The sequence below is a fragment of the Myotis myotis genome, unplaced genomic scaffold (genome assembly GCF_014108235.1).
Source record: "Myotis myotis isolate mMyoMyo1 unplaced genomic scaffold, mMyoMyo1.p scaffold_m19_p_13, whole genome shotgun sequence".
NCBI lineage: Eukaryota > Metazoa > Chordata > Mammalia > Chiroptera > Vespertilionidae > Myotis > Myotis myotis.
In genome coordinates, this window is record NW_023416317.1 from 48,322,999 (window position 1) to 48,347,428 (window position 24,430).

Below are 24,430 nucleotides of genomic sequence, written 5' to 3' on the forward strand. Positions count from 1 at the left end.
AAGGTTCAAGTCATCAGGAAGAATTAACCATTCTAAATGCGTAGTAGTATGGTCCAAATAACTGGTATGTGTAAAGCAAAAGCTGTCAGACTCACAGAGCAATTCACAATGCTGGTGAGAGATTTTAGCAATGTTGTTTTGGTAACTGGTAGAACAGAAGTCAAAAATTCTACACATCAGCACCAGACAACATGCTTAAGAATGTTTATAGCAGCATTATTCACAACAGCCCCAAACTAGAAATAATGTAAATATCCATCAATAGTAGAAGGAATGAATACATTGTGTTAGATGTGTGCAATGGAATATACTACGCAGCAACGAAAATGAGTGAGCTACAGCTACATGCAACAACATGGAGGAATTTCAAAATACAATGTTGAGCAACTGAGGTCAAACATAAAATAACACGCACTATATTATTCTATTTATGTGACGTTCAAAAATAAGCAAAACTAGACTATGTTTAGGGATGCATATTTACGTGATAACATTATTTCTTAAAGGCAATAGAGTTGTTTCCTTTACAGAATTGTGGATATCTCTAAGGGTTTTGACAAGATTTATTTTATGGCCTGGGTGGTGGTTATATGAACATTTATAACTACTCATTAAGAGACAACTTTGTGTTAATGTACCTTTCTGCATATGTGTTCTATGTCACAATTAAAAACATTTTAAAAAATGAATTAGTGGAGTATATCTTCAAAGTTCCGCGGGAGAACAATTTTGAACCTAGAAATCTATGCCTAGCCAAGCTAGCTATCAAGATGGAGGGCAGAGTAAAGCCATTTTTACACCTATAAAGATTCAGAGAGTTTATCTACTATTTACCCTTTCTGAAGGAGATGAACTGAAGATGTTGGCCACGAAATCAAGTGTGAGGAGTGTGTAGAAAACAATGATAGAACTAACGCGTTAATCTAATGAAAAGAGATCCCAAGACAACAGCTTGCAGCAGGGTTTGAAAGAAATCTGCCTAAATTAAAACAGGTAAATGGCCTCCAAAAAGATGTCCTACAGAATACCAAAATAGACCGGGAGCAATTTTAGAATAAAAAACAACAACTCTCAGTGCTATGATGCAAAAGGCTTTTTTTACTTTTCCCAAGGTGGGGGGCAGGGCACAATAAGACAGTCCAAGAAGACAGGACAGTTAGGATCCAAATTTGAAGCAAACTAAAATGTGGTATGAATTCCAGCAACTATGGTAGCTTAAGAAAATAGACTGCATTTGATGATTTGCTAGGAACATTGTCCTTTGAGGGGTCCTGGGCTGTGACATTTATAAATATAGGAAAAAAATGTAATAAATATGTCACAATTTATTATTAATTTTAAACTTCTAGCATAGACCTGGAGACCAAGTGTGTGGGGTAGTTACGATTTCCAAACAGAATGTTATAAACCTTTTTTAACCTTGGCAATGTATAAATATAAAAGCAGAGTCCCCTAACCCTAATCACAGACTGTGTGGTCCAAAGGACTAAGAGGTAGAAGTGGGAGGAGGGACGGAGGCAGAGGCAGGGGCAACACAAATCGTTTAAGAATAGACTCTAAATTTGCAAAACTAACCAACGGAACGAAAACCAATTCAACTCTGAAAAAATGAAGCAAGAAGAATAGGAGAAATGGGGTGGTATGAATTTGCTAAGTTCTTACTTATCACAGTCTGCCATAGAGAGAATGTTTAGAGCTAATAAATTAATGATATTTGGAGATATAGGAAACCAAAAGACCTAATATAAGAAAAGGTCCCAAGTGTTTATTACTAGAGCATAGCAATGAGGGAGGAGTGAAGGCACCAAAGCTCTGTATTATGCCTTTTGGCATTTTTTATTTTTCTGTAAACCATTAATAGATCTGAATATACAGACTAAAGGGGAGTCTTTGGTGAGGAGGCATTCTTTTTCTATGTACACTTGCTATGGACACGTTCATGCCTGCTGCCCGGCACCATTCATTAAGTAGGCCCCTGTTGCCAGGGAAACCAGCTTTTCACTGATACCAAAGATAACGCTGAGAGGCCTGCTGTTCACCAAGCAACCTTTCTCTTGAGACGCATCACCTTCTGGAACTCTCTCTTGTTCTGGTCTGATGCTGTCCAGCTGTAGGAAGCTTACACCTGCTGTCTCCCACTCCCCTCTTTGTTGCCTGGGACGCTGGTCAGTGAGCATGATCTGCTGCCCTTGTTTTGTCACAAGCAAATCTGCTCATGAGAAATGAGTAGCAGTCATTTGTGTTTTTAAATGATATACATCAAAGCAGAGAATAGCATAAAACCACATGACTGTTTCCATACTTGCTTCAGTGACCCCAGGGGGAGAGAGGGAAAGCAGAGAGAGGGCTTTTTAAAAAGATACTAATTATGTTGATATACAAATAATGTATATTGATGCACAGGTCTTAAGCATGTATAGTTTTATGAGTTTTGACAAATCTATACACCTGACGAACCAAAAGCCCAGTCAAAATGCACACTACTTCCATCAACTCAGAAAGTGCCTTCTTGGACCTTTTTAGTCAATAATACACGTGCATGTGTGCGTGCGTGCACACACACACACACACACACACACACACACACGCCCTACTCCCATCTCCCTGACCTCTCTGCATCCCACTCACCCTATCCCCAACCACTACTCTAATTTCTACCCCCACAGTATCACCATAGTTAGAATTTTTCTGTTCTTGACCTTCATGTAAATAGTATTTCCGTTTTGTATCTGGTTTCTTTTGTTCAGGATGTTTTTGACATTCATCCATGTTGCTATGTGTATCAGATTAGTATTCCATTGTATGAATAGGATACATTTTGTTTATCCACTTCCTATTGATGGACATTCAATTTGTTGCCTGTTTTTTGTTATTCTGAATAAAGCTGCTACGAACATCCTTTAACAATTAAGTTTTTTTGTCACGTTTTCATATCTTGAATAAATACCTAGGAGTGAAATTGCTGAGTCATGGGGTAGGCTTATGTTTAACTTTATAGGGTAGTGAAACTTGATTCTCTTTAAAAACTGTAGTAAAATACACACAACACAAAATTTACCATCTTAATAATTTTTAAGTGTATAGTTGATGAGCAAAAATCACCACTATCCATTTTTAGGATTGTTTCCATGTTGCAAAACTGAAACTGTAACCATTAAATAACCCCCAGCGTCTGGCAACAACCTTTCTACTTTCTGTCTAGGAGCTTTTTAAAAAATATATTTTTATTGATTTCAGAGAGGAAGAGGGAGAAACAGATTAATGATGAGAGCGAATCATTGATCAGCTGCCTCCTGCACACCCCCTACTAGGGATCAAACCTGGGCATGTGCCCTGACCAGGAATCGAACTGTGACCTCCTGGTTCGTAGGTCAGTGCTAAATCACCGAGCCACACCAGCTGGGCTCTATGAATTTGTCGAGCTTGGCAATGTAATGGGATCAAACAGTACTTGTCTTTTAGTGACTGGTTTATTTCACTTAGCATAATGTTCTCAAGGTTCATCCATGATGGAGCATATGTCAGAATTTTCTTCCTTTGTAAAGCTGAGCAATATTCCATTGTATGTAAATACCACATTTTGTTTATTTATTCATCCATTGCTCTCATCTTTTGGCTATTGTGAATGCTGCTATGCACTTGAGTATAAAAATACCTCTTTGAACCCCCCTTCTCAGAAGTGGAAATCCTAGATCATATGATAATTCTATTTTTAATGTTTTGAGGAATGCCATACTGCTTTCTACAGTGGTTGCACAATTTTATATTCCCACCAAAAACACACAAGGGCTCCAGTATCTCCACATCCTTGCTGACACTTGTTTTGTGTGTGTTTTAATATATTTTTATTGATTTCAGAAAGGAAGAGGGAGAGATAGAAACATCAATGATGAGAGAGACTGACTGACTGCCTCCCGCACGCCCCCCACGGGGGATTGAGCCCACTATCGGGGGGGTGTGCCCTTGACTGGACTCAAACCTGGGACCCTTCAGTCCCCAGGGCAACGATCTATCCACTAAGCCAAACCAGCTATGGCTGTTTTTGTTTTCTTAGTAGCCATCCAAATGAGTATAAACTTGACTTGATTCATTTTTGTTATGGAAGTTTTAAACATACACAAAAGACAAGAGATCTCTCCATGTACACACCCTCAAGCTTTAAAAATTATTGACACTGGGTAGCACATAGAGAAGGACATACTTCTATATGGCTATGAGAGCAGGAGCAAGCAAAGATGTATTTGGAACTACCAACTAAGGGTAGGTAACGGGTGCTCTTCATGCCTGTGTTTAAGGCAAGGGATAACAGTCAAACTTACTTGGTAAAGGAGCAGCAGAGAAAGGCCACAATTAATGGGCCATAAAGGAACCCCTCCTACTTACCTGAGAACGTGAGGAACAAAAGCCAAACACAAACGCCAGAAGTGAATTCTCCATCAAACCCTTGATCGACATGCCCACGTTGGAAGAGCAGTGTTCCTTCAAATAGGGAACTCCTGAAATGAGTCCTCTAAGCAACTGCAAGCCTAAGTCAGCTATCCTTGAGCTCTACTCACCCTTCCCCTGCCAGGAATGGAAGGTACCTCTTGTATTAAACATATTTTCTGTATTCTTGATGATTTGGCATCTGGGACCTTGCTGATCCAAGAGACTGAGCGACCTAGGGCTGGCTAATTCCTGGATATTGCTACTTAATTCCTATTCCCCTTTGAGTGTACCTTTCATATGCAAACCAATTAATCCAGAGTATATGCTCTTGAATCACCTCCTTTTACACTCCAGGAGGCAATATTCCTCTACCTTAATCATAAAGGCCCTTGATTATAGTCATTTGTGTCTTCTCTTTTTTTCATAAGTCAATCCAGCTAAGGGTGCATAAGAAAAGCCGACTTTCTCATGGGGGGAAAAACCCATATAAATAAAGTCAGAAAAAAATAACACACTAGGTAAATATTTATAATTTATATCACAGGCAAAGGACTAATATCCCTACTACATAAGGAGTTCCTAAAAATTTTAAAAGGTCAACAGCCCAATAGAAAAATGGGCCAAAGATTTGAGTAGACAGTTCACAGAAAAAATACGGGATCCTTACACATATAAAAAAAATGGTTCAGCTGGTTGGAGCATTATTCCATACACCAAAAGGCTGCAGGTTCGATTTCCAGTCAGGACACGTGCCTAGGTTCTGGGTTTGATCCCCAGTCGGGGTGCATACAGAAAGCAACTGATGGGTGTTTCTCTCACATTGTTTTTTTTCCCTTTCTCCCTTCCTCTCTCTAAACATATTCTTGGTTGAGAATATAAAAATATATATTTTGAAAGAAATTATATAAATGGAGAGATATAATCATGTGTTAATCAATAGTATTGTCCTCCAAATAATTTTGTTTTTCCTTCCAGGCATATGGGAAGATGATACTCCATGAACTTTGGTGTGGTCATGTGATTTACTTTAGCCAATGAAAGTGCTTTAAGGACCTGGGTGAATTGCCATACTCTTTTCATTTCCCCCAAATGAGCAACCACACCCTAGAATGGTATCTTCTTGGTGGGCCTGAGTCTCACAATGAGGACAACTGAAGAGCAGGGATCAGTTAATGTTGTCTATGAAGGGTCACATGGTACTTATTTAGACTTTGTGGGCCACTCTATCACAATTATACAACTCTGACATTTGTAGAGCAAAAGTGGCCATGGATAATACACAAATAAATGGGCAAGGCTGTCTTCTAATAAAACTTTATATAGAAACAAGCACAAAACACATTTTACCTGTTAACCTGGTAAACCCCTGACCTAAGGCAAAGTTCCTGCCTAAGTGAAAGAAAAGTTGTGAGGTACTGAGATTTTTGTGGTTGTTATGGCAAACTACCTCCTCCTTATACAGAAACTAGTTGTTAAAAAAGACAATAACACATAAAATACTAAACAATGGCTTGGCTGGTAGTCAGGACACTGCTATTGAAAGATGGAAGAAGTAACTTATGCAAGGGCAATTCCTGTTATGGCCAGGCGAAATTGCCCCTTGAGAGAAGCTGGAAAGCCAATAATGTACCCTTTACTAAAGAAAACAAGTATGTTATACTTGCTATTGGATGCATTGGACAAAATGGACAGGAAAGAGATAAACTGAAAAGTTTCCAAGCAGAAATACAAGGAAATAGACATTCACAAATTCAATTACCTATTGAGTTAGGATGAGGCCACTTCTCAATTACAAAAAGATAAAAATGAGCCCTGGCCGGTTTGGCTCAGTGGATAGTCTGCCTGCAGAATGAAGGGTCCCAGGTTCCATTCTGAGTAAGGGCACATGAATGGGTCGCAGGCTTGATCCCCACTAGGGGGCGTGCAGGAGGCAGCTGATCCATGATTCTCTCATCAATGATGTTTCTATCTCTCTCCCTCTCCCTTCCTCTCTGAAATCAGTAAAAATTTATTTTAAAAAAATGAGAAATGCTTTAATCCAAAGGTTGCTTAAAATGCAGTTTTGCAGCAAGGGTGAAATCACTGATTATCATACCTACTGTTGAGATCTCTGAAAGAGTAACGTGCCTCAGATTAAAATCCAATTAAAAGTTTAACACTAGTTAATCCCTTAAGTTGGACAACATGGCTCAAGAAGGTTCTAAGGGTATGGCTCTCCCATCATCTGTTGGCTAGATGTCACTTTTGAGTTAGCTTCACTGAGGAGGAGTCCAGGACAATCTGCAGGTAGAAAAGCAAGTGAACTAAATAGTTAGTCACCAGGAGGGCTGACTGAGTCACTTCTCTAATATTTTGCTAAATTTATTTACTTTTAAATCCAAGAGCCAGAAATTGTTTGTAAAGAAAAATAGCAAATAAATAGTATGCTATTTCCTCCCAGGGTTGATGCTTACAACAGGAAAATGGACATTAACCCTTTTTTTTTTTTTTTTTATTAAATCCTCACCAGTGGATATTTTTCCATTGATTTTTAGGGAAAGTGGAAGAGAGAGGGAAAGATAGCAAGAAATATTGATGTGAGAAACACATCCATTGATTGCCTCCTGCACGGAGCCTGCAACCGAGGTGCGTGTCCTTGACCAGAATCGAATCCAGGACCCTTCGGTCCGCAGGGCAACGCTCCATCCATTGAGCCAAACCCGCTAGCAGAATTATCTTTTTATGATACTAGATGTAACTTTTTAGTTACTTAACTATTGTTTTAGTCCACTACATAGTTGTCCAGTATTTTTCATCCAGGTTCCTTTAGAAATTAAAAGAATATATATTAAGACTTCTATATCAAGAAGGTAATGACTTAATATTACATAGTGGACTTATGTAAGCATACCTGGATTTGAATCCTGGCTTTACTACTTACGTTTACTAGGGCAATCTAAATATCCCCCCAACAACATTCATGTAATAAATATTTGAGCCACATGCCAACCACTGAGCTACATTCTGGGAATACAATGTGATTTTTAGTCACAAAGAACTTCGTTTCATTTCTTAATTTGTAATATGTGGATAACAATTATCTAGTGAGCAGTCTAAGAGAGGACCACAGTGAAGGTCAAATGAGACTGTGAAAGGGCTTCCAAGATTGTAAAACACTACACAAACATTTATTCATTCAAACATTTATTGAAACGCCAGGCATTGTGCTAATCACTACAGATATAACATTGAGCAAGGCATGAGGTCCCTGCCCTTATAAAGCTTACAATATAGCAATGATTATTAACAAGTAACAATTAAGTGTGTTAAGTAAGTAACAATTTAGTGTTTTAAGTGTATGGTTGGGGGGAAAAAAAGGTACTTAGGGAGGGCGTAGAAGGGGCACATAGTCTAGTGAGCATCAATGAAGGCTTCCTAGAGGAAGTGGTATATAAAGTGAGACCTGAAGGATGAACAGAAATTTATCTTATCCTAACAGCAATGGTGAAAGCAGTGGAGTGATATGACCAGATATGCCTTTTGGAACAATCTGGCTGCAGTGTGGAAAAGGATCAAAACCAGAGAAAGGGAGACTAATGAGGAAGCTGTCGCTATCATTTAGGTAGGTTGATGGCCTGAATTCAAAGAGTAGCACTGGAGAATTAAGAAAAATGTAGACGGTGGACTTAACAGAAAGGTTTTTGTGAATGTTATGATGTATGAAGAGGGAAAGTCATGGATAACTCAGGTTTTGGCTTAGGCAAGGGCAACTGAATGGGTAGTAGTGGTGGTACCATTTACCAAAAGGGAAACATGACAGAAGCAGGTTTAGGGGCAAGATCAATGACATACTTACTGTGCTGCCTGAGACAGCAAAATGGACGTAAGTTGGCAAATTAGATATATGAGTTAGGAAAGGCTTAGAGAGAAGATAGAAATTTGGGAGTCATTTGCATATAGGTGATACGTGAAACCACGAAAGGAAATGGGATCAGTTAAGATGATGGAGAATAAGAAAACTTAACTATCCCAAGAACACAGATATTTAAGGGAAAGAGGTACCTGCAAAGACGACTGAGCATGCATACCTGGAGACGGTATCTCCCCGAAGCCAAGTAAACATCTACTTCAAGGACAGTGGTCGGTGGTGGTATCAGAGGGTAAGAATATTCACAAAAACTTTGTGAGCTTGATTGAGCAGTTTGAGTGACAATGTGGGACAACAGGAGTACAGACAAATCTTTAAAGAAAACTAGTAGGAATGGGAAATATAGAGACATAAGTTTTTTAAAAAAATAGTACTTATTTTAACTGTATTCACTGACACAACAGACCAGTAACAACTACTTTTTAAAAAATATTTTAAAAAAAACCTGCCATGCACTTACAGAATTACTTAACACAGAAAACAGTAAAATACACATTTTTCTTCTACGAATAAAACTAGTTTATAGCAAATTCTCTATTAATCATGGTCAATTTAAAATCCTTTACTTATATCTCCCCTCCCCACCCACTCAATGACTATATGATGCAAACTAATTTTATTATTACTGTAAGCAAAATATATACTAGAACTTCACAAAATGTACAAGACTTCAATATTTGAGGAACCAGGGTTAGAAAGCAGAAGCAGCTTTCAGGTATTCTAGTCATTCTTTCAATAAAGCACTTGCCATGAAAGAGAATACTCCAAACTATTGGGAAATTACTGGTAGATTTGTTTGTTTGGCTGGATTTTCATTGTGTTGTTTTAAGCCTACTCCGTTTACCAAAATCTCAACTTGACCATTCTTGACAAGTATCTTGTTATAAAACTTGCTTTTCTGTCCTCAATGAATTATATATAACAGATAGAGTCCTTTAATCTGGTTCAGTATTGATTACAGATTTATAAATGCTATTGTGAGCTACCGGAACATGTCGAGGCTTTTACCTTACCAGCCAAACTCAGAATGTTGGAATGGTCTCCCCTATCAAGTTTGCCCAACTTGTTCTTCTAATTTTGCTTCTACCGGTAATTTTCCCTGTCCCTCAAAATAAAATAATCTACACTGGGGGGTCCTACTGGCACTTTGAGAGGAATGATTCCTGTGCCAGGATGACCTATGCACTTAAATGCCATCAGAACCCCCCACCAACTAGGACAACCAAAAAAATCCCCTGTATGTCCCAACATCCTCTGGAAAGAGGGTTTACTGCCTCTGAATGAGAACCACTGACACAAGTTGGTTCTTTTGGCACTATTTTGATTGCTGAGGCATCAGTTCCTTCTCAATTCCTAGTTGTATCCTGGTTCCTTGAATTTGCTGGACTAATGACCATAGAATTATGTGTAACAATAGTTAAGACAGGACTTTAGCACACGTTTACAAATTGTACTTGAGGATCTATAAACTGGGTCCTGTTTGGAAGTCATTTTACATATTTGGCTTTACTGTACGATTTCCTTTTCATGGTTAACATAAGTTTGAAAATTACTGTTTTAGCACAAAGCCGATGGCTCACTAGAAATATGAAATTCCTAAAATCTGAATAAAGCTGCTTCTTGAGTTAAATACTTCTACTTGTGCACTGTCTTAAATACAGAATGTGGGGCAGCTTCAAAATCTCTAATAAATGCACTTCTATCAGCTAACAAAATCTGGTCTATCACTATAAAGTAAAAAGTTCCCTTTAAGCAGGATTTCTTTATAAAGCAGTAACACCCATGCAGATAGGACAAAGAAGCTAAAGTATCTCACACCTCCTGATCCTGCAGTGCAAAAATATTTTGCTTCATCCTTCTTGCCAGGGCCAAACATTTGTCTACAATAGAAAAAAAACATTACTAATGGGCAATCATTAAGATTCTATACTTACCATAGTCCTTTAATAGATGAACTAGTAAAACAGCACCCAATTGTGAAAAATTCAGGGAAACCTCCAATAATTGGTTAGTCTGACCTCCAAATTGCAGGAAGCCTTCTAATCAGCAATTTAAAAATAATTCTTGCCCTAACCGGTTTGGCTCAGTGGATAGAGCGTCGGCCTGTGGACTCAAGAGTCCCAGGTTCGATTCCGGTCAAGGGCATGTACCTTGGCTGCGGGCACATCCCCAGTGAGGAGTGTGCAGGAGGCAACTGATCGATGTTTCTCTCTCATCGATGTTTCTAACTCTCTATCCCTCTCCCTCCCTCTCTGTAAAAAATCAATAAGATATATAAAAAATTAAAAAAATAATAATTCTTGCTCCTAAAATTTTGATTATTTCCTCTATTAGGAATATCATTATCACTGTGGTGGATAGGGAAGAGGTCAGAGGGAGGAAATCTGCCAATATTTACTCCAGACTCACAAATGTTTTTTAAAAGTTTCAAACATTTTGACAGACAAGTACCTCCACTGAATGTTCTTCCTTTTCAGGAACTTCTGAACTTGCTATGTGAATTTCTGCAAATAGGCTCAAACATACAATTAAGGAGATGATACTTTTAGACTATATGTATCAGAATTGTAACATTTTTAAAAAATATGACCTAAAATTTCTTCAGAACACCTTAAAAACAGACTCCTAATTCAATTCACATCATCAGTACTAAACTTCTTTAAAAACAATTATGTCATAAAAGCAAAAGACAACAACGACTTTGACATTAAGTTTGAAAAGAGGTGTTTCATGTTCCAGTCCCATGCTGCCTCTTGAGATGAGAAAAAAAAGTCAGAAGAATCTCAGTTGTTATCAATTTGAATGAATAAACTTGGTGCATTCTCACGCTCCAAATGAGTAAACTTGAAAAGTCAAATTTTTGCTTTTAGGACTGGATTCTCGTTGAGTGTTGTACTACAAAAGCTTACGGATTAGGAGGATTTCTTGCTCTCACAAGAGCATCCCAGTGTGGCTCGATTTCAGTTGTGGCGATCCTAAACAGGGCGTGGAGATGCTCATCTGTTAACGGCTGGCTCAAAGTGTGCTGGTTTCTAACCAAATACGAAAAAGCCTTTTCGCAGATTTCACTGCTATCAAACAAGGATGCCACCTTATAGGCAACCCCTTTGATAATCGGGTAAGTTTCAGCAGACAATCCAGCATAGAACTGTCCCAGGTCTTTGTTTCTGTACTCCTCCCAAAGGTCAGAATTTGCTTGAAGTTTTGTTAGCTCCATCCTTACTGCAATAGGTGCATGTTCAGCTTTAAAGTTAAATGGATTTGCAAAGAGTTCTAAGTCCTTTTTAATGAACTTGAGGTCCTTGAAATGTCGATCAAATTCTTTTTGCAGGCGACAGATCACCACTTTGTACCTACCAGGATCAAGAATTTTGTCTTCTTCTTTAATATGCTGTTTAAGCTCATCAACGACTTCTCTCAAGGCAGCAAAGTGTGTGAGATTTTTTTCCTCAATATGTCTGTGCAGTAAATTCAGCTTAGCATCAAAGCTACAAATATGGTCAAATGCAGTAGCAGCAAAGACTCTATTGAATCGCAGTAGTTCACTGAGGTCTCGGAGGTGGTTCATAATATCCACCAAGAAGCCAAAATCACAAAGCCACTCTGGGTCTGAGAAATGGGCTGTTGTTGCCCCCACCGAAGCCAAGAACGCTTCGATCTCTCTCCTTAATGAAAATATTAGCTTTAAAGTCTTCCCTCTTCTCAGCCAATTGTTCAGACACCGTCCATTAACCCTTTCGCCATGCTCTGACTCCGATGAAGTTAGTAAAGCCTGGAATTCGGGTCGCCGGATGCCTCTTGTCTTAATCAACAGTATCCAGTCCGATACGGTACTTATGACCTGATTAACATCAACGTCGTAGGAGCTCAACAGCTCCAAGTGAAGGAATCCCGAGTAATGGATGACATTCCAACAGTTGGGGCTTACAGCCTTTTCTCGCATGTACGACACCAGTCCAGAGTTCTCACCAATCATCCGCAGGGTGTGGGTGGTGGTTAGTCCCACCATCCGCTGCAGGCTAAGCCCGGCCGTCTGCAGGGCCTCAAGGATTGCCGCCATGAGAGCACCAACACTGAAGTGATTCGTCAGATTGATAATGGTCAGCAGCTCTTCCTGCACCTCCAAGTCCACGTCCACGCCGCGGACAAAAACCAGGAGGTAGTTCTCATAGGCCACAAAGGCCTGGTCATCCAAGGCCAGGGAATAGGCTCGAAAGTCCTTGGCTCGGTTAAAAAGCTGGCTGCGGAGGTTCTCGTTAATGTTCAGGACCCTCTGCCGGATGGTCTCTGGGGATAAATCAATGCCACCCAAGACGCCTACGTGGTCCGGCAGCACATCATTCAGCATCACCTCCAGGCACTGGTACACAAAGTCCCCCTCACCCCCGCCGCGACCCCTCAGGGCCAAGAGGCGGGCGATGCCGAGGCCTGCCCGCGCCGCTCTCTCTTCGGGAGTGGGCGGGACCATCTCGGGAATGTCGCCCTGCCGCAGGCGCTCCACCAGGGCCTCCCGCTCGCCCTCCTCCACATACCGCTGGTAGTACCTGTGCTCGGCCTCGTAGTGGCGCCTGACGTCGCGTTCGCTAGCGGATACGACGAGGTGGGCGCAGACCAGGCAGCGGGCCCCTTCGCCCTCCGGCGGCTCTACCACCAAATAACGCTGGGTCCACTCGGGCCGGAACCCCCGAGCCTCCTCCACATCCATTTTGCTTCTCTTAGGTGTCATCCACATGATGCCGGAGGTTAGAAGAGCGGAGCAGATCTCCCGGAGGCTGCAGAGAGACTGGCGGAGTAGGAGCAAGCGCCAAACGCCACCTACGCTCTGCGCAAGATCACCCGAGTCGCGCGACACCGAGCTCCCGCTAGGGCATCTGCGTTCCGATTGGCCGAAAGAGCGGGCAGTGATTTCTGTCGCGCAAGCGCAAATCCTTCTCGCTGCTGGGCGGAAGCTGCTTTAGGGCGGGACGAAGAGGCCCAGGAACCCATGGACCTAAGGAACTTGACTGACGTTCAAACTGCCCAATCAGTAGCTCCCTCGCTCGGAAACGGCGCTGCCGCTGGAAAGGGTGGGGGAGGGGGGCCGCGCCGCGTACACAGAGTTAAGGGAATAGCGTAAGCACGAAGCACTGTAGTGATTGGCTGACGGCACGTCCAGTGAGCATCTCGACGTGACCTGGACTCCTCTGGCGCCAAAATGTCGCTTGTAGCGGGCGTTATTCGGCGGCTGGACGAGACTGTGGTGAACCGCATCGCGGCAGGGGAAGTTATCCAGCGGCCGGCTAATGCCATCAAGGAGATGATCGAGAACTGGTACGGAGGGAGTCGAGCCGGGCCTCCTTAGAAGCTACGACCTAACGGGCCGCGCAGGGATGGCGCGGACACGCCTCCCTGCCCTCGGCGGCGGCGTGTACAGCGCATGCCCACCGTGGCGGAGGCTTTGGGGGTCCTGCCTTCTCGCTTCCCGCGCGCTGTCGCGAGACTTTTCTAGGCTTACGGGGGGCGCACGCCGCGGGCTACGCAGTGTCGTTTTAATAGTGCCATTAACTAAAGGAATTGCCTCTCAAGTTATAGTCGCAAAAGATGCAAGTTTTCAGTGAGGGAGAAACATCTCTCTCTTTTTTTTAGCATTTATTTTTATTTTTTTATTGCTTAAAGTATTACAAAGAGCATTACATATGTATCCTTCCCCCCGCCCCCAAACATCTCCTTTCATCCTTCATCTTATCAGTTACATGCTTTTTCCAAAAAATCATGCACATTCAAGAGTACAAATTTTGAATTTTATTAAAAATAGTCAAGATTTTAGGACAGGCTGATGACCTTTCTCTGGGTTTAACTTGTGATTTTCCTGTTGCCAAATTAGTGATCCCACTTGGTGCTTTCCTGTCCTTTTATGGCGTATTCTGTGGATTCTGAAGTTTGGAAATGCCACACAATGTGTGGGGGGGGAAAGGTTAAAAACATGGAAAGAAAGATGGTGTAAACTGTAAACCTCAAAAAAGACATGTTCCTAACATTGCGTAAGAACTTTGTGTTAAAGTCAATTGTTATTAAAGAAACCCATACCTTAAAAGAAAAAAAATGCCCCCGCGGAGAAGGGCACATTTAAAGGGATTTGTTGTGAAAACAAACTGCCCGGGAGGGCGGGACTGAAAGAACAGTGGGTCCGACAGGCCTGGCAAGGGCCAGGCGGGGATTAGGAGGCAGACGATAGAGGGAACAGGGAACCAGGGCGGGCTTCTCCTTTTGACTTTAATTCATGAAGGCTGGCTTGTGTCTGCAGTGTTAGAATGAACACTGAACATGCTGGGCCTATTGTACTGTGCCAGACAGAATCCTGTACAACAAAACTAAACATTAGCTCAGTAGCTTATCATTAATTCCATAAGCAGAGACTTTTTATGGATCCAGTTATGCTTTTTTTAATCGTCTAAAGCAGCGTTTCTCAACCTGTGGGTCGCGACCCCTTTGGGGGTCGAACGACCCTTTCACAGGGGTCGCCTAAGACCATCGGAAAACACATATAAAATTACATATTGTTTACAGTAGCAAAATTACAGTTATGAAGTAGCAACGAAAATAATTTTATGGTTGGGGGTCACCACAACATGAGGAACTGTGTTAAAGGGTCGCGGCATTAGGAAGGTTGAGAACCACTGCTCTAAAGTTTTACATATGTCTCCTTTTCCCCTCCTCCCCCCAGCCCAGCCATCCCCACCCCAGGCAAGGCGCCCTCCCCCTCTCAGTGTCTGTGTCCATTGGTTCTGCTAATATGCATGCATACAAGTCCTTTGGTTGCTCTCTAACCCCCCTTCCCCTGCCATTTGTCTCTGAATCTATTCTTGTTCATCAAAGAATATGTTGATCATTATATCCCACATATGAGTGAGATCGTGTAATGCTTACCTTTCTCTGACTGGCTCATTTCGCTTAGCATAATGCCCTCCGGTTCCATCCATGCTGTTACAAATGGTAACAGCTTCTTCTTTTTTATAGCGGCATAGTATTCCATTGTGTAGATGTATCACAGTTTTTCAATCCACTCATCTGCTGATGGGCACTTACGAGTAGGTTGTTTCCAAATCTTAGCTATTGTAAATTGTGCTGCTATGAACATACAGTTATGCTCCTTTTAATATGTAAGTCAAGATGGCTAAACAACTTCAACTCAGGGGCTCCTGAGAAAGGTCTTTAAGTAACGAATTGTCTTATTTCTAAAATAAGCAATTTCCGTGTGAGGAATCCATAACTTATCTTTCTCACACAGCACCAGCCTGAGTCTGTTTTCTTTAGCAGGTGCTCTGTGCTTGTAGGCTAATCTCTGAAGGCACAAAATATTCATTAGCTTCTTAAAGAACTTTCTGCATTGCCATATTTTCTTTCCCCCAATATATATTTTCTGAAAGAAAAGGGAAAAGTGGAGAGGAACATGAAGAATTTTTAACGACATTTTAATAGAGTCATTTAGGAACCTGAGGCTCAATCAAGTTCGAGTAACAGATGGTTGAAGTAGTAGAGAAGAGGGTAAGAAAAAGGCATGTGCTGAAGGGACCTACATCTAACATCACTTTCCTAGAGGAACAGAAATGGTGGTGAATATCATCCTATTGGAGATGATGATTAGCCCCTTCTGCCTCTCCCCTTTCTCTAAACATAACAGTGTAGTCACAGAGCCTGTAAAACAAAGGGAAAACATGGATCAGACAGTCTTATATTTATTTGGACTTTGTTTTTTATTCATGGCTCATAGGAAAATTTGTGCCTTCAGGTAGTTACAGACTGATATTTCTTTTTCTGTTTGATTTGCCAGTTTAGATGCCAAATGCACAAGTATTCAAGTGGTTGTAAAAGAGGGAGGCCTGAAGTTGATTCAGATCCAAGACAATGGCACCGGCATCAGGGTAAGTAGAACCTCCGACTCAGAGGAGCAGGATGTTTGCGTGCTCGGTGAGGAAGTGGCAGAACCTTTCCCTGTTCTAGGAACTGGGCTTTAGTGGATGGGACTGTTTGACTGAAAAATTCAACAGCAACAATAATTGTTTATTAGTTCCTATTCTCTACTGGGCCCTGTGCAGGGGAATAAGGAGGTCAAAGGAGTGAGTCACGAGGCCATTTAAAGGATGAGTGTTGTGGGCAAAGAGAGCGATACCTGCAAAAACCAGGAAATGGAAGCATGCCTAACATATTTCAGGATCAGCAAGGAGGCCAGTGTGACTGGAACAGGAGATGAGATCTGAAAGATAAGCAGAATGTGGGCCTGTGGGCCTGTAGGTGGTTGTGAAATCTTCGGCTTTTACTCTGACTAAGGGGGAATGATGTTAGAGGGTTTTGAGCAAAGAGATAACATGGTTTAGTGAGTTTTATAAGAACCTCTTCTCTATAATTTTTTATTACAATTAAATATATCTGTAAAATACATCTAGATTTTTAAAGAAGTTTTATAAAAACTGGTAATCTTTATAAAATCCATGAGACAGGATAAGATTGTCAAGAGAGTGTGTGCAGGTAGAGAAGAGGGCCAAGGGAGGTGTCCTGGGTTACTCCACTGTCAGGGAGTAACAGAACCCAGCAAATGAGACAGAAATGAGACTAGTCAGGAGGAAGGAGCACCGGGCCAGTGTGGTGTTGTGGGTGCCAAGTGAGCAAGTTACTGCTCATTTAGAAACTCTTCGCCTCAGAGGAATATCTTCTTGGATTCATTCAAGAAGAGGGAGATTCAAAAGGATTTCGAAAAAAATGAGTAATATAATAATTTACTTATTTTTTGGTATCTTCTAGAAAGAAGATCTAGATATTGTATGTGAGAGGTTCACTACAAGTAAACTTCAGTCCTTTGAGGATTTAGCTAATATTTCTACCTATGGCTTTCGCGGTGAGGTAAGCTAAGGGTTCAATAAATGTGTGAGCTATCCGCCTGTGATGACATTTCTTCATTTGTCAGCATGTTTCTCGGTAGATAAACAAGATATGATACTATTTACTTGTTAGATAAAAGTAAATCTAAACAAACTTAAATTCAATTTGCCAAAACTGAGACTTGTTTATAAATATTTAATATACCATAAACTTTATCTATAGGGACCCCTGTGACATTATGTATTTCTTGATGGAAGAATGAAATACCACCTACAAAGGCTTCCTGTCCAAAAATAAAATGGGACTCTGATCAGTAGTTAAATTTAAGTACCAATACAGAGAAAATACAGGGGGCAAAGGAGCACAGTAAATGATACTGAGGTTGGGAAACGACATGATAAAAGACTTGTTTCCTTCGACAAATAAACTGCAAAGAGAAGAAAAGTAGAGAAGGGAGCAGGAACCTGTAGATGACAAGAGATTTAAGAGCCATAGGAACCATCTCCAAAGTATAGCCCTTCCTTGGATTCTGACTTGAGCAAAGTGTGAAATTTTTTTGAGGCACAGATATTTGAACACAGATTGGTCATTTGACAGTATTAAGAAATTATTGTTAATTTGCTTGGTTTAAAAATGGAGTCATGGGTTATTTTTGAGTCCTTATCCTTTAAGATATATACTGAAATCTATGTGGATGAAATTATATGATGTAGCATTGGAATATATGTTATAGAAAATAGACAAAAATATCTTTGAGACTACCATAGTATCTTAACTTTTTTTTCCCTTCCCCTCCCCGCCCTGCCTCCCCAGCATCTTACATTTTTATGACGACATTCTGTGGATATGTTTTCATTCATAGACCTACATAAAATTGAATGACTACATAGTATTCTATTTCATGTATACACTGTGGTCTATTCAGATGGTTTCTTTTTGAATGTTTATGCTCTTTGCTACTTTTTCCTGTGTAATGCTCTGTGACTATTCATGTGCATACACTGTTTTATTCAGTTATTTCCTTAGGGTATATTTATAGAGATAACATTCATAAGTAAAATATGTATACACTTCAAACACATTGTATTACATTTCTTAGGGTATATTTATAGAGGTAACATTCATAAGTAAAATATGTATATACTTCAAACACATTGTATTACATTTCTTAGGGTATATTTATAGAGATAACATTCATAAGTAAAATATGTATACTTTTCAAACACATTGTATTACATTTCTGTTGCTGCTTAGTGGCTTCAAACAACACAGTTGTTATCTTACAATTCTGGAGGTCAGAAAAGGGTGGCACTCGGTCCCAATTCAAGTGTTGGCAGGGCTGTATTCCTTTCTGGAGGTGCTGGGGTACCAAGAAGCTGTTGTGGAGTAGTTATTTGGGGGAGGAGAATTAGTTTTCCAGTTTTTTTATGTGAATGTATTCTATTTAATTTTTTAAAATTAAAAGGCAACCGTGACCCAGTCACTGTAATTTAGGTCAAACCAGATGCTCTCAAGCACCCTCTGGCTCACGGTGAGCCTGAATTGTTACAGGCAAGGGCAATGTTAGGGTAACGACCCTGGGGCTCCCCGATTTTAAGTATATGCCTCAGATCGAGTTCTAGCAAAGCAGTTTCCTTCTGGCTTTGCAATTTCATGGGTCAGTTTCTAAGCCCATGACCTCCTGGAGCCTTTGCCTAGCTGTAGGGTATCTTTGGGTTGTTATTTCACTGTAATTACAGAAGAAAATTTATTGAGGGATTTCTGTGTGCCACCCTGGTTCTCAGCACTTTGTACATATTAACTCTTTTACTCTTTTTTTAAATTTATTTTTATTTTTTTTATTTTATTGATTTTTTACAGAGAGGAAGGGAGAGAGAGAGCGAGCTAGAAACATCGATGAGAGAGAAACATCGATCAGCTGCCTCCCGCACATCTCCTACTGGGGATGTGCCCGCAACCCAGGTACATGCCCTTGACCGGAATCGAACCTGGGACCTTTCAGTCCGCAGGCCGATGCTCTATCCACTGAGCCAAACCGGTCTCGGCAGCTCTTTTACTCTTGACCACTCTGCAGGGGGGTTCTGTTATTACCCTGCTTTACATGCGAGGAAACTGACATAGTTTGGAACCCTGCGAGTTTGACTCCAGTGCCTGTGCTCCTCTCTACCGGCTCCAGCCAGTACAGAGTCCGTCTGCCAGTGGCACCCTCTCTCCCTGGCGTTATGTAGTACTGTATCCTGTGTATATGCAATGTCTTTCCTTACACAGGTCTCAGAATTATTTTTAATAATGCAAATTAGCTCAATTACATAGACCAGAGAAATTCTCTGAGCCTGAGCCGTATTCCTTATTAATGAACCAAACCTGCCATGGGCTACATTCACTGTCTCCTGAGATGCTGTCACACAGACCCCCTCACAGTGCCTGGTTGCATTTTTATATGCTATGATATCCTTGTGAAAGAGATACAGCCTTAGCCGGTTTGGCTCAGTGGATGGACCGTCAGCCCATGGACTGAAGGGTCCTGGGTTCAGTTCCGGTCAAGGGCACATACCTCGGTTTCAGGCTCACTTCCCGGCCCTGGTTGGGGCCCACAACCAGTCCATGTGCCTCTCTCACATCGACCTTTCTCTGCCTCTCTCTTTCTCTCTCTCTCTCTCTCTCTTTCCCTTTCACTCTCTCTCAAAATCAATGGAAAAATATCCTCAGGTGAGGATTAAACAAAAAAAGAAAAAAAAGAAAGAAGATGCAGATTTCAAAGGGAGAAACCAATCTTGATTATAAAGGGGAAAAATTGGTCATTTTTAATTTGTTTTGTCTTAATTGCATAATTTTAAATTTATATTTCTAAACATGTAATTGCTTACAGAAATTTTGAAAAATGTGTACAATATGACCTATTTGGAGTGACTCTGATATCCATTTTTGCAGTTCAGGCTTTAAAATTGTTAGAATGCCAAAACCGGTTTGGCTCAGTGGATAGAGCGTTGGCCTGCGGACTGAAAGGTCCCAGGTTCGATTCCGGTCAAGGGCATGTACCTGGGTTGCGGGCACATCCCCGGTGGGAGATGTGCAGGAGGCGGCTGATCGATGTTTCTCTCCCATCGATGTTTCTGACTCTCTGTCTCTCTTCCTTCCTCTCTGTAAAAAATCAATAAAATATTTAAAAAAAAAATAAAATTGTTAGAAGACAAATCATTGAGAATATTTAACATGTTCTACATCTAAACAGAATTGCTATTTATACATTAATTAATCGCTTCTCGGCCTTTGGCTAAGATCAAGTGTAGTATCTGTTCTTATCAGTTTAGTATTTATACATTAATTATTTGGTGTTCCTTTTGGACTTTTTTTTAAAAAATATATTTTATTGATTTTTTACAGAGAGGAAGGGAGAGAGATAGAGAGTTAGAAACATCGATGAGAGAGAAACATCGATCAGCTGCCTCCTGCACACTCCCCACTGGGGATGTGCCTGCAACCAAGGTACATGCCCTTGACCGGAATCGAACCTGGGACCCTTCAGTCCGCAGGCCGACACTCTATCCACTGAGCCAAACTGGTCAGGGTCCTTTTGGACTTTTAATATATTTTCCCTGGTGTTAGTAATTATGCTACAGATTCAATTTGATACCTTCCTTTGTTTTTAAAACATGTTATCAAAATGAGTGAACAGGGTGCGCATTGTTGCCGTGTTGATAGAGTGGAAGAGGCAGTGGCGATAGCCTTTCCCTGAATGATGTGGCGGGGTTGACTCAGCAGTGAATTTTTTTCATTCCATTTCCTTTTCTTCCTAGGCTTTGGCCAGCATAAGCCACGTGGCTCACGTTACTATCACAACCAAAACAGCTGATGGGAAGTGCGCGTACAGGTACAGCGCTGTCTTCTTTTTTCATCGATGTTCACCCAGAGGTGTGCTTTACGGCTGCATCTCAAGTAATCCCATCTACACAGCAGTGTTACCTTTTGTGGCTGAGCTCTTGGGTAAATTTTCTCGCCTCCCTTTGGATTAGGGGAGGTTATTAGATAATAATCTTATTTGAAGATAAGATGTGACATATCACATGTGTCTGGCAAGCTGTCTATTACACAGACATATTCTAAGTGGTAGGGTATTGCTTTGAGCTGACTGCAGGGCTGCGGCTGGGGTGCTGGAGGCTCCTGGTTGCCCAGCTGGCTCGGGAGCCACCACTCCCTGCCACACGTGCATGCCTGGGCTGGCGTGCCTTCTTGTGGGTGCCGCCGACCATCTGTCCTGCGGGCACAGTTTTCAGAAACTGATGAACGGCCTTGGAACAGAACAAAAACAGGATTCAAGGAATCAGAATCACATCTTTGGTTTTTTTTTAGGTTCTGGCCATTCACTGGTGGGCAGTTCTGCCTGTTTCTCGGTCCCTTGAGCAGACAGATGTGTGAAGTAGAGGGAGGTGGAGCATTTCAGCGTATCCAGCACTGATGCTAGAGGAATTTGACTCTGAATATAACTGCCCTAGGACCTGGGTGGAGGAGGGCTGATATGATTAGAATCCCTCCTCACAAAATGGGGAGCCTGAGGCACAACTTCCGTTCCTTCATCTCTGGGGCGTGTTTGCCCCTGCTCAGGACCTCCAGTGGCTCCCATTCTGGGGCAGGATGAAATCCAGTCATCATCATGGCAGCCAGCGCCTTCCTAACGTGCTCTCAGTCCACCTTCCAGCCCCTCTCTCCACACATCCCCTGCTGCTGTGTTTTCTAAAGCCTCTATTTTTCTCTTCCTGGGTTATCTTCCCTGACCTCTCCTCCTGAAACTTATTCCTCCCAGAGGCCAGATGAGTTGTCACCTCTTCTGTGACACTTCCACCTGCCCCCACTCTCACCCCAGGCTGGCTGTTTCCTTCTCTAGATCACTTAGCCCGTTGTTCTCCACTTTTGGTAAAAGTCGGTGCCCTAACTAGATCAAGAGCTTTCTAAGGCCTGTCTTTGTTGCCAGGGTCTGTGCAGACCTGGTACATGGTAGCCCCTCAATAAATGATTGCAGAATTACTGAAAAAAATTGACTGTCATCTTAGGCACTGGCAAAACTATTCTTTGTAGCTCAGAACTCAAGAACTAAAAGGCAACATTTGCTAGAAGAAAAGGGATATATACACTTTTTGGTATCCAATTGGAATGGTTATGGAAGTAGTGGAAAAATAAAGAAATGGTTATTAAGAAAATATATAACTTGGCTATATTTTAATGTGTCATTGGCATAATGTTCTTTTTTATCCGTTGGATAAGGAAGTATCTCTTCTGTTTCTATTGGATGTTTATAATCTGTTCTATTTCCTGATTAGAGCAAGTTACTCCGATGGAAAGCTGAAAGCGCCCCCTAAGCCATGTGCAGGCAATCAGGGGACCCAGATCACGGTGAGAATTGGGTTTGTTGGAACCCAAGGGAAGGGGATTGTTGGAAAAGAATTCATAGAAATATTGAAACAAAATTGTCTCTGAACTTTCTAAAAAACAGCAAAATGCATCTCTGCTAGTTAATAGAGAGCCCAGGATATCACCCTCTACACAAGATCAATGATTAATAGCTTTTGTCCACCCCCTCATCTTTTTTAAGCTGGGAGCTTCTTTTCTTGGGATGGCAGGGCAGTTGGCATTGGACGAACCTTGAGCTTGGCTCCAGAAGATGTCAGAGTCCCAGCCTTGCCTTCAGTGGTTGTGTGTCCACAGTCACGTCATTTACTGTCCCTTCACCTCACTTTTCTCATCTAGCCAGTGGAGTAAAGAATACCAGCCCGCTCAGAGGGAGTTGGAGTAATTTGAGTGTGTCATCAGGAGAAAGTCCATGATGCTGCCCTATTTCTATGATGCCACATGTGGGCTCTTCCCATTCTGTGGTTCTGTAAAGCATCCCACTGCCATGCATCCCACCTCTCCGCCTCCAGCCCCAGCTAGAGCACAGCTCCCTGGAGACGCCACGTCCTGGGCTCGATGAGGCAGGAACTGTGCTTCCAAGTTCGTGTTAACAGGGATTCACTCTCAGGTGACCACGCTGTGATTTCTAAGAACCCTGAATGAGCTCAGAAATGATGTAATTATTCTTAGTTTGAAAATGTTTGAATGCCGTGTGATATTACAATTATCTGTAAATTTATGTTTGCCCCAGTAAATCCTGTGCTATTCTGGGCAGGTCTGTGCATTATTTGTCTTCATATTCCCAGTACAAAGCGAAGGGCCTGACTTAGAGCTAAGCCCCAGTACCTGTTTGAGAACTCAGCGAGTGAAAGTGGGAGGCAGGAAAATAATGCCTAATTTCCTTTGTTAAGGCTGCCCGGGCTGTCGGTAAATAGTTGGATTCTTTGCCTTAACACCCAGCTGTAGGTGGACTGCTTGGTTCTTTATGTCCACATTTATGAATTTACAAGAAAGCTCAATCTTCTGTTCAGGTGGAGGACCTTTTTTACAACATTTCCACCAGGAGGAAAGCTTTAAAAAATCCAAGTGAAGAGTATGGGAAGATTCTGGAAGTTGTTGGCAGGTACAGTTCAGTCTCTGAGATCTCACCAGCGGGCTGGGCTCCCGTGCTTGTGAACTGAAGACAGCTGCTGGGCTGGGAAACAGCCGTCCTGGCTGCAGAATGTTGCAGGCCAAGGCTTAGCCACTAATTCTGGCTTTTCTCTCACGTCCCCAGGAGAGAGCAGTTGGTGTCTGTATCAGTGGGGATTCTTTGGTGACAAGCAAAACAGACTGACTGGCTAACTGGAGCCCAGAATAAATGTTTTTCTTCTCCCCCTGCACCCACCCTCTCTCCCCTCCTCTCCGAGCCCAGAATAAATTTATTGGAAGGCTGGGAGTGACTCACCAAGCGGGAGAAGCGTGGCCAGCTGCTGCTCGGGGAGGACAAGAACCACGGTGGCTTTGGCCGTCTCATGTCGTGACCCTGTTTCAGTTGCTTTCATTCTGTTCTTGGTTCTGCTCAGAGGTCTCTTTCCTGGGAGGGCATGTGGTTGGCGTAGCCTGGGTCCCCCATCATGTCCCATGTCCCTGGGGAGAAGATATCCTGATTGGCAGTCTGAGGCTGGGGAAGAGGCAGTTTCCCACAAGGAGACTAGGGGCTGTTAACAGAAGAAGGTGAAGGGATTCCAGGCAAGAGAAACAACGTTACGATAGACAATCTGCTGGCACAGTGGCTCCAGCATGGGCTCGCTGAGCCTGCGTTTCCTTGGATTATAACAGGCATGTTAACTACTTTGCAGCATTTCTGAAAAA

The 24,430-nt window shown here is 41.9% G+C and overlaps 2 protein-coding genes and 1 pseudogene across 3 annotated transcripts in view; 2 read left to right on the forward strand and 1 right to left on the reverse strand.

The window, feature by feature from the left end:
* Positions 1-7,598: 7,598 nt before the first annotated feature.
* Positions 7,599-13,221, reverse strand: EPM2AIP1 (EPM2A interacting protein 1). Of its 2 annotated transcripts, XM_036332975.1 has the most exons (3): positions 10,787-13,221; positions 10,154-10,215; positions 7,599-8,659 (listed from the first exon to the last, which is right to left on the reverse strand). In XM_036332975.1, exon 1 carries the CDS (start codon positions 13,065-13,067, stop codon positions 11,241-11,243), a length of 1,827 nt encoding a protein of 608 aa, XP_036188868.1. In that variant the 5' UTR covers positions 13,068-13,221; the 3' UTR covers positions 7,599-8,659; positions 10,154-10,215; positions 10,787-11,240. The 2 variants fall into 2 exon arrangements, with proteins under 2 accessions (XP_036188868.1, XP_036188867.1); XM_036332974.1 differs by having other exon boundaries at positions 7,599-10,215.
* A 200-nt stretch (positions 13,222-13,421) lies between these two features.
* MLH1 (mutL homolog 1) overlaps positions 13,422-24,430 on the forward strand; it is a 32,755-nt gene continuing 21,746 nt past the window's right edge. Inside the window, exons 1-6 of the mRNA XM_036332973.1 lie at positions 13,422-13,645; positions 16,146-16,236; positions 17,114-17,212; positions 20,989-21,062; positions 22,507-22,579; positions 23,608-23,699. Of these exons, the coding sequence (XP_036188866.1) occupies positions 13,530-13,645; positions 16,146-16,236; positions 17,114-17,212; positions 20,989-21,062; positions 22,507-22,579; positions 23,608-23,699 (545 nt within the window). The 5' untranslated portion in view covers positions 13,422-13,529. The remainder of the gene's footprint in view (positions 13,646-16,145; positions 16,237-17,113; positions 17,213-20,988; positions 21,063-22,506; positions 22,580-23,607; positions 23,700-24,430) is intronic.
* On the forward strand, positions 20,447-20,653 carry LOC118668698 (annotated as a pseudogene).

Excerpts from the sequence above, each read along its gene's own strand:
- EPM2AIP1 (XM_036332975.1), bottom strand. The coding sequence starts at position 13,067 with ATGTGGATGACACCTAAGAGAAGCAAAATGGATGTGGAGGAGGCTCGG.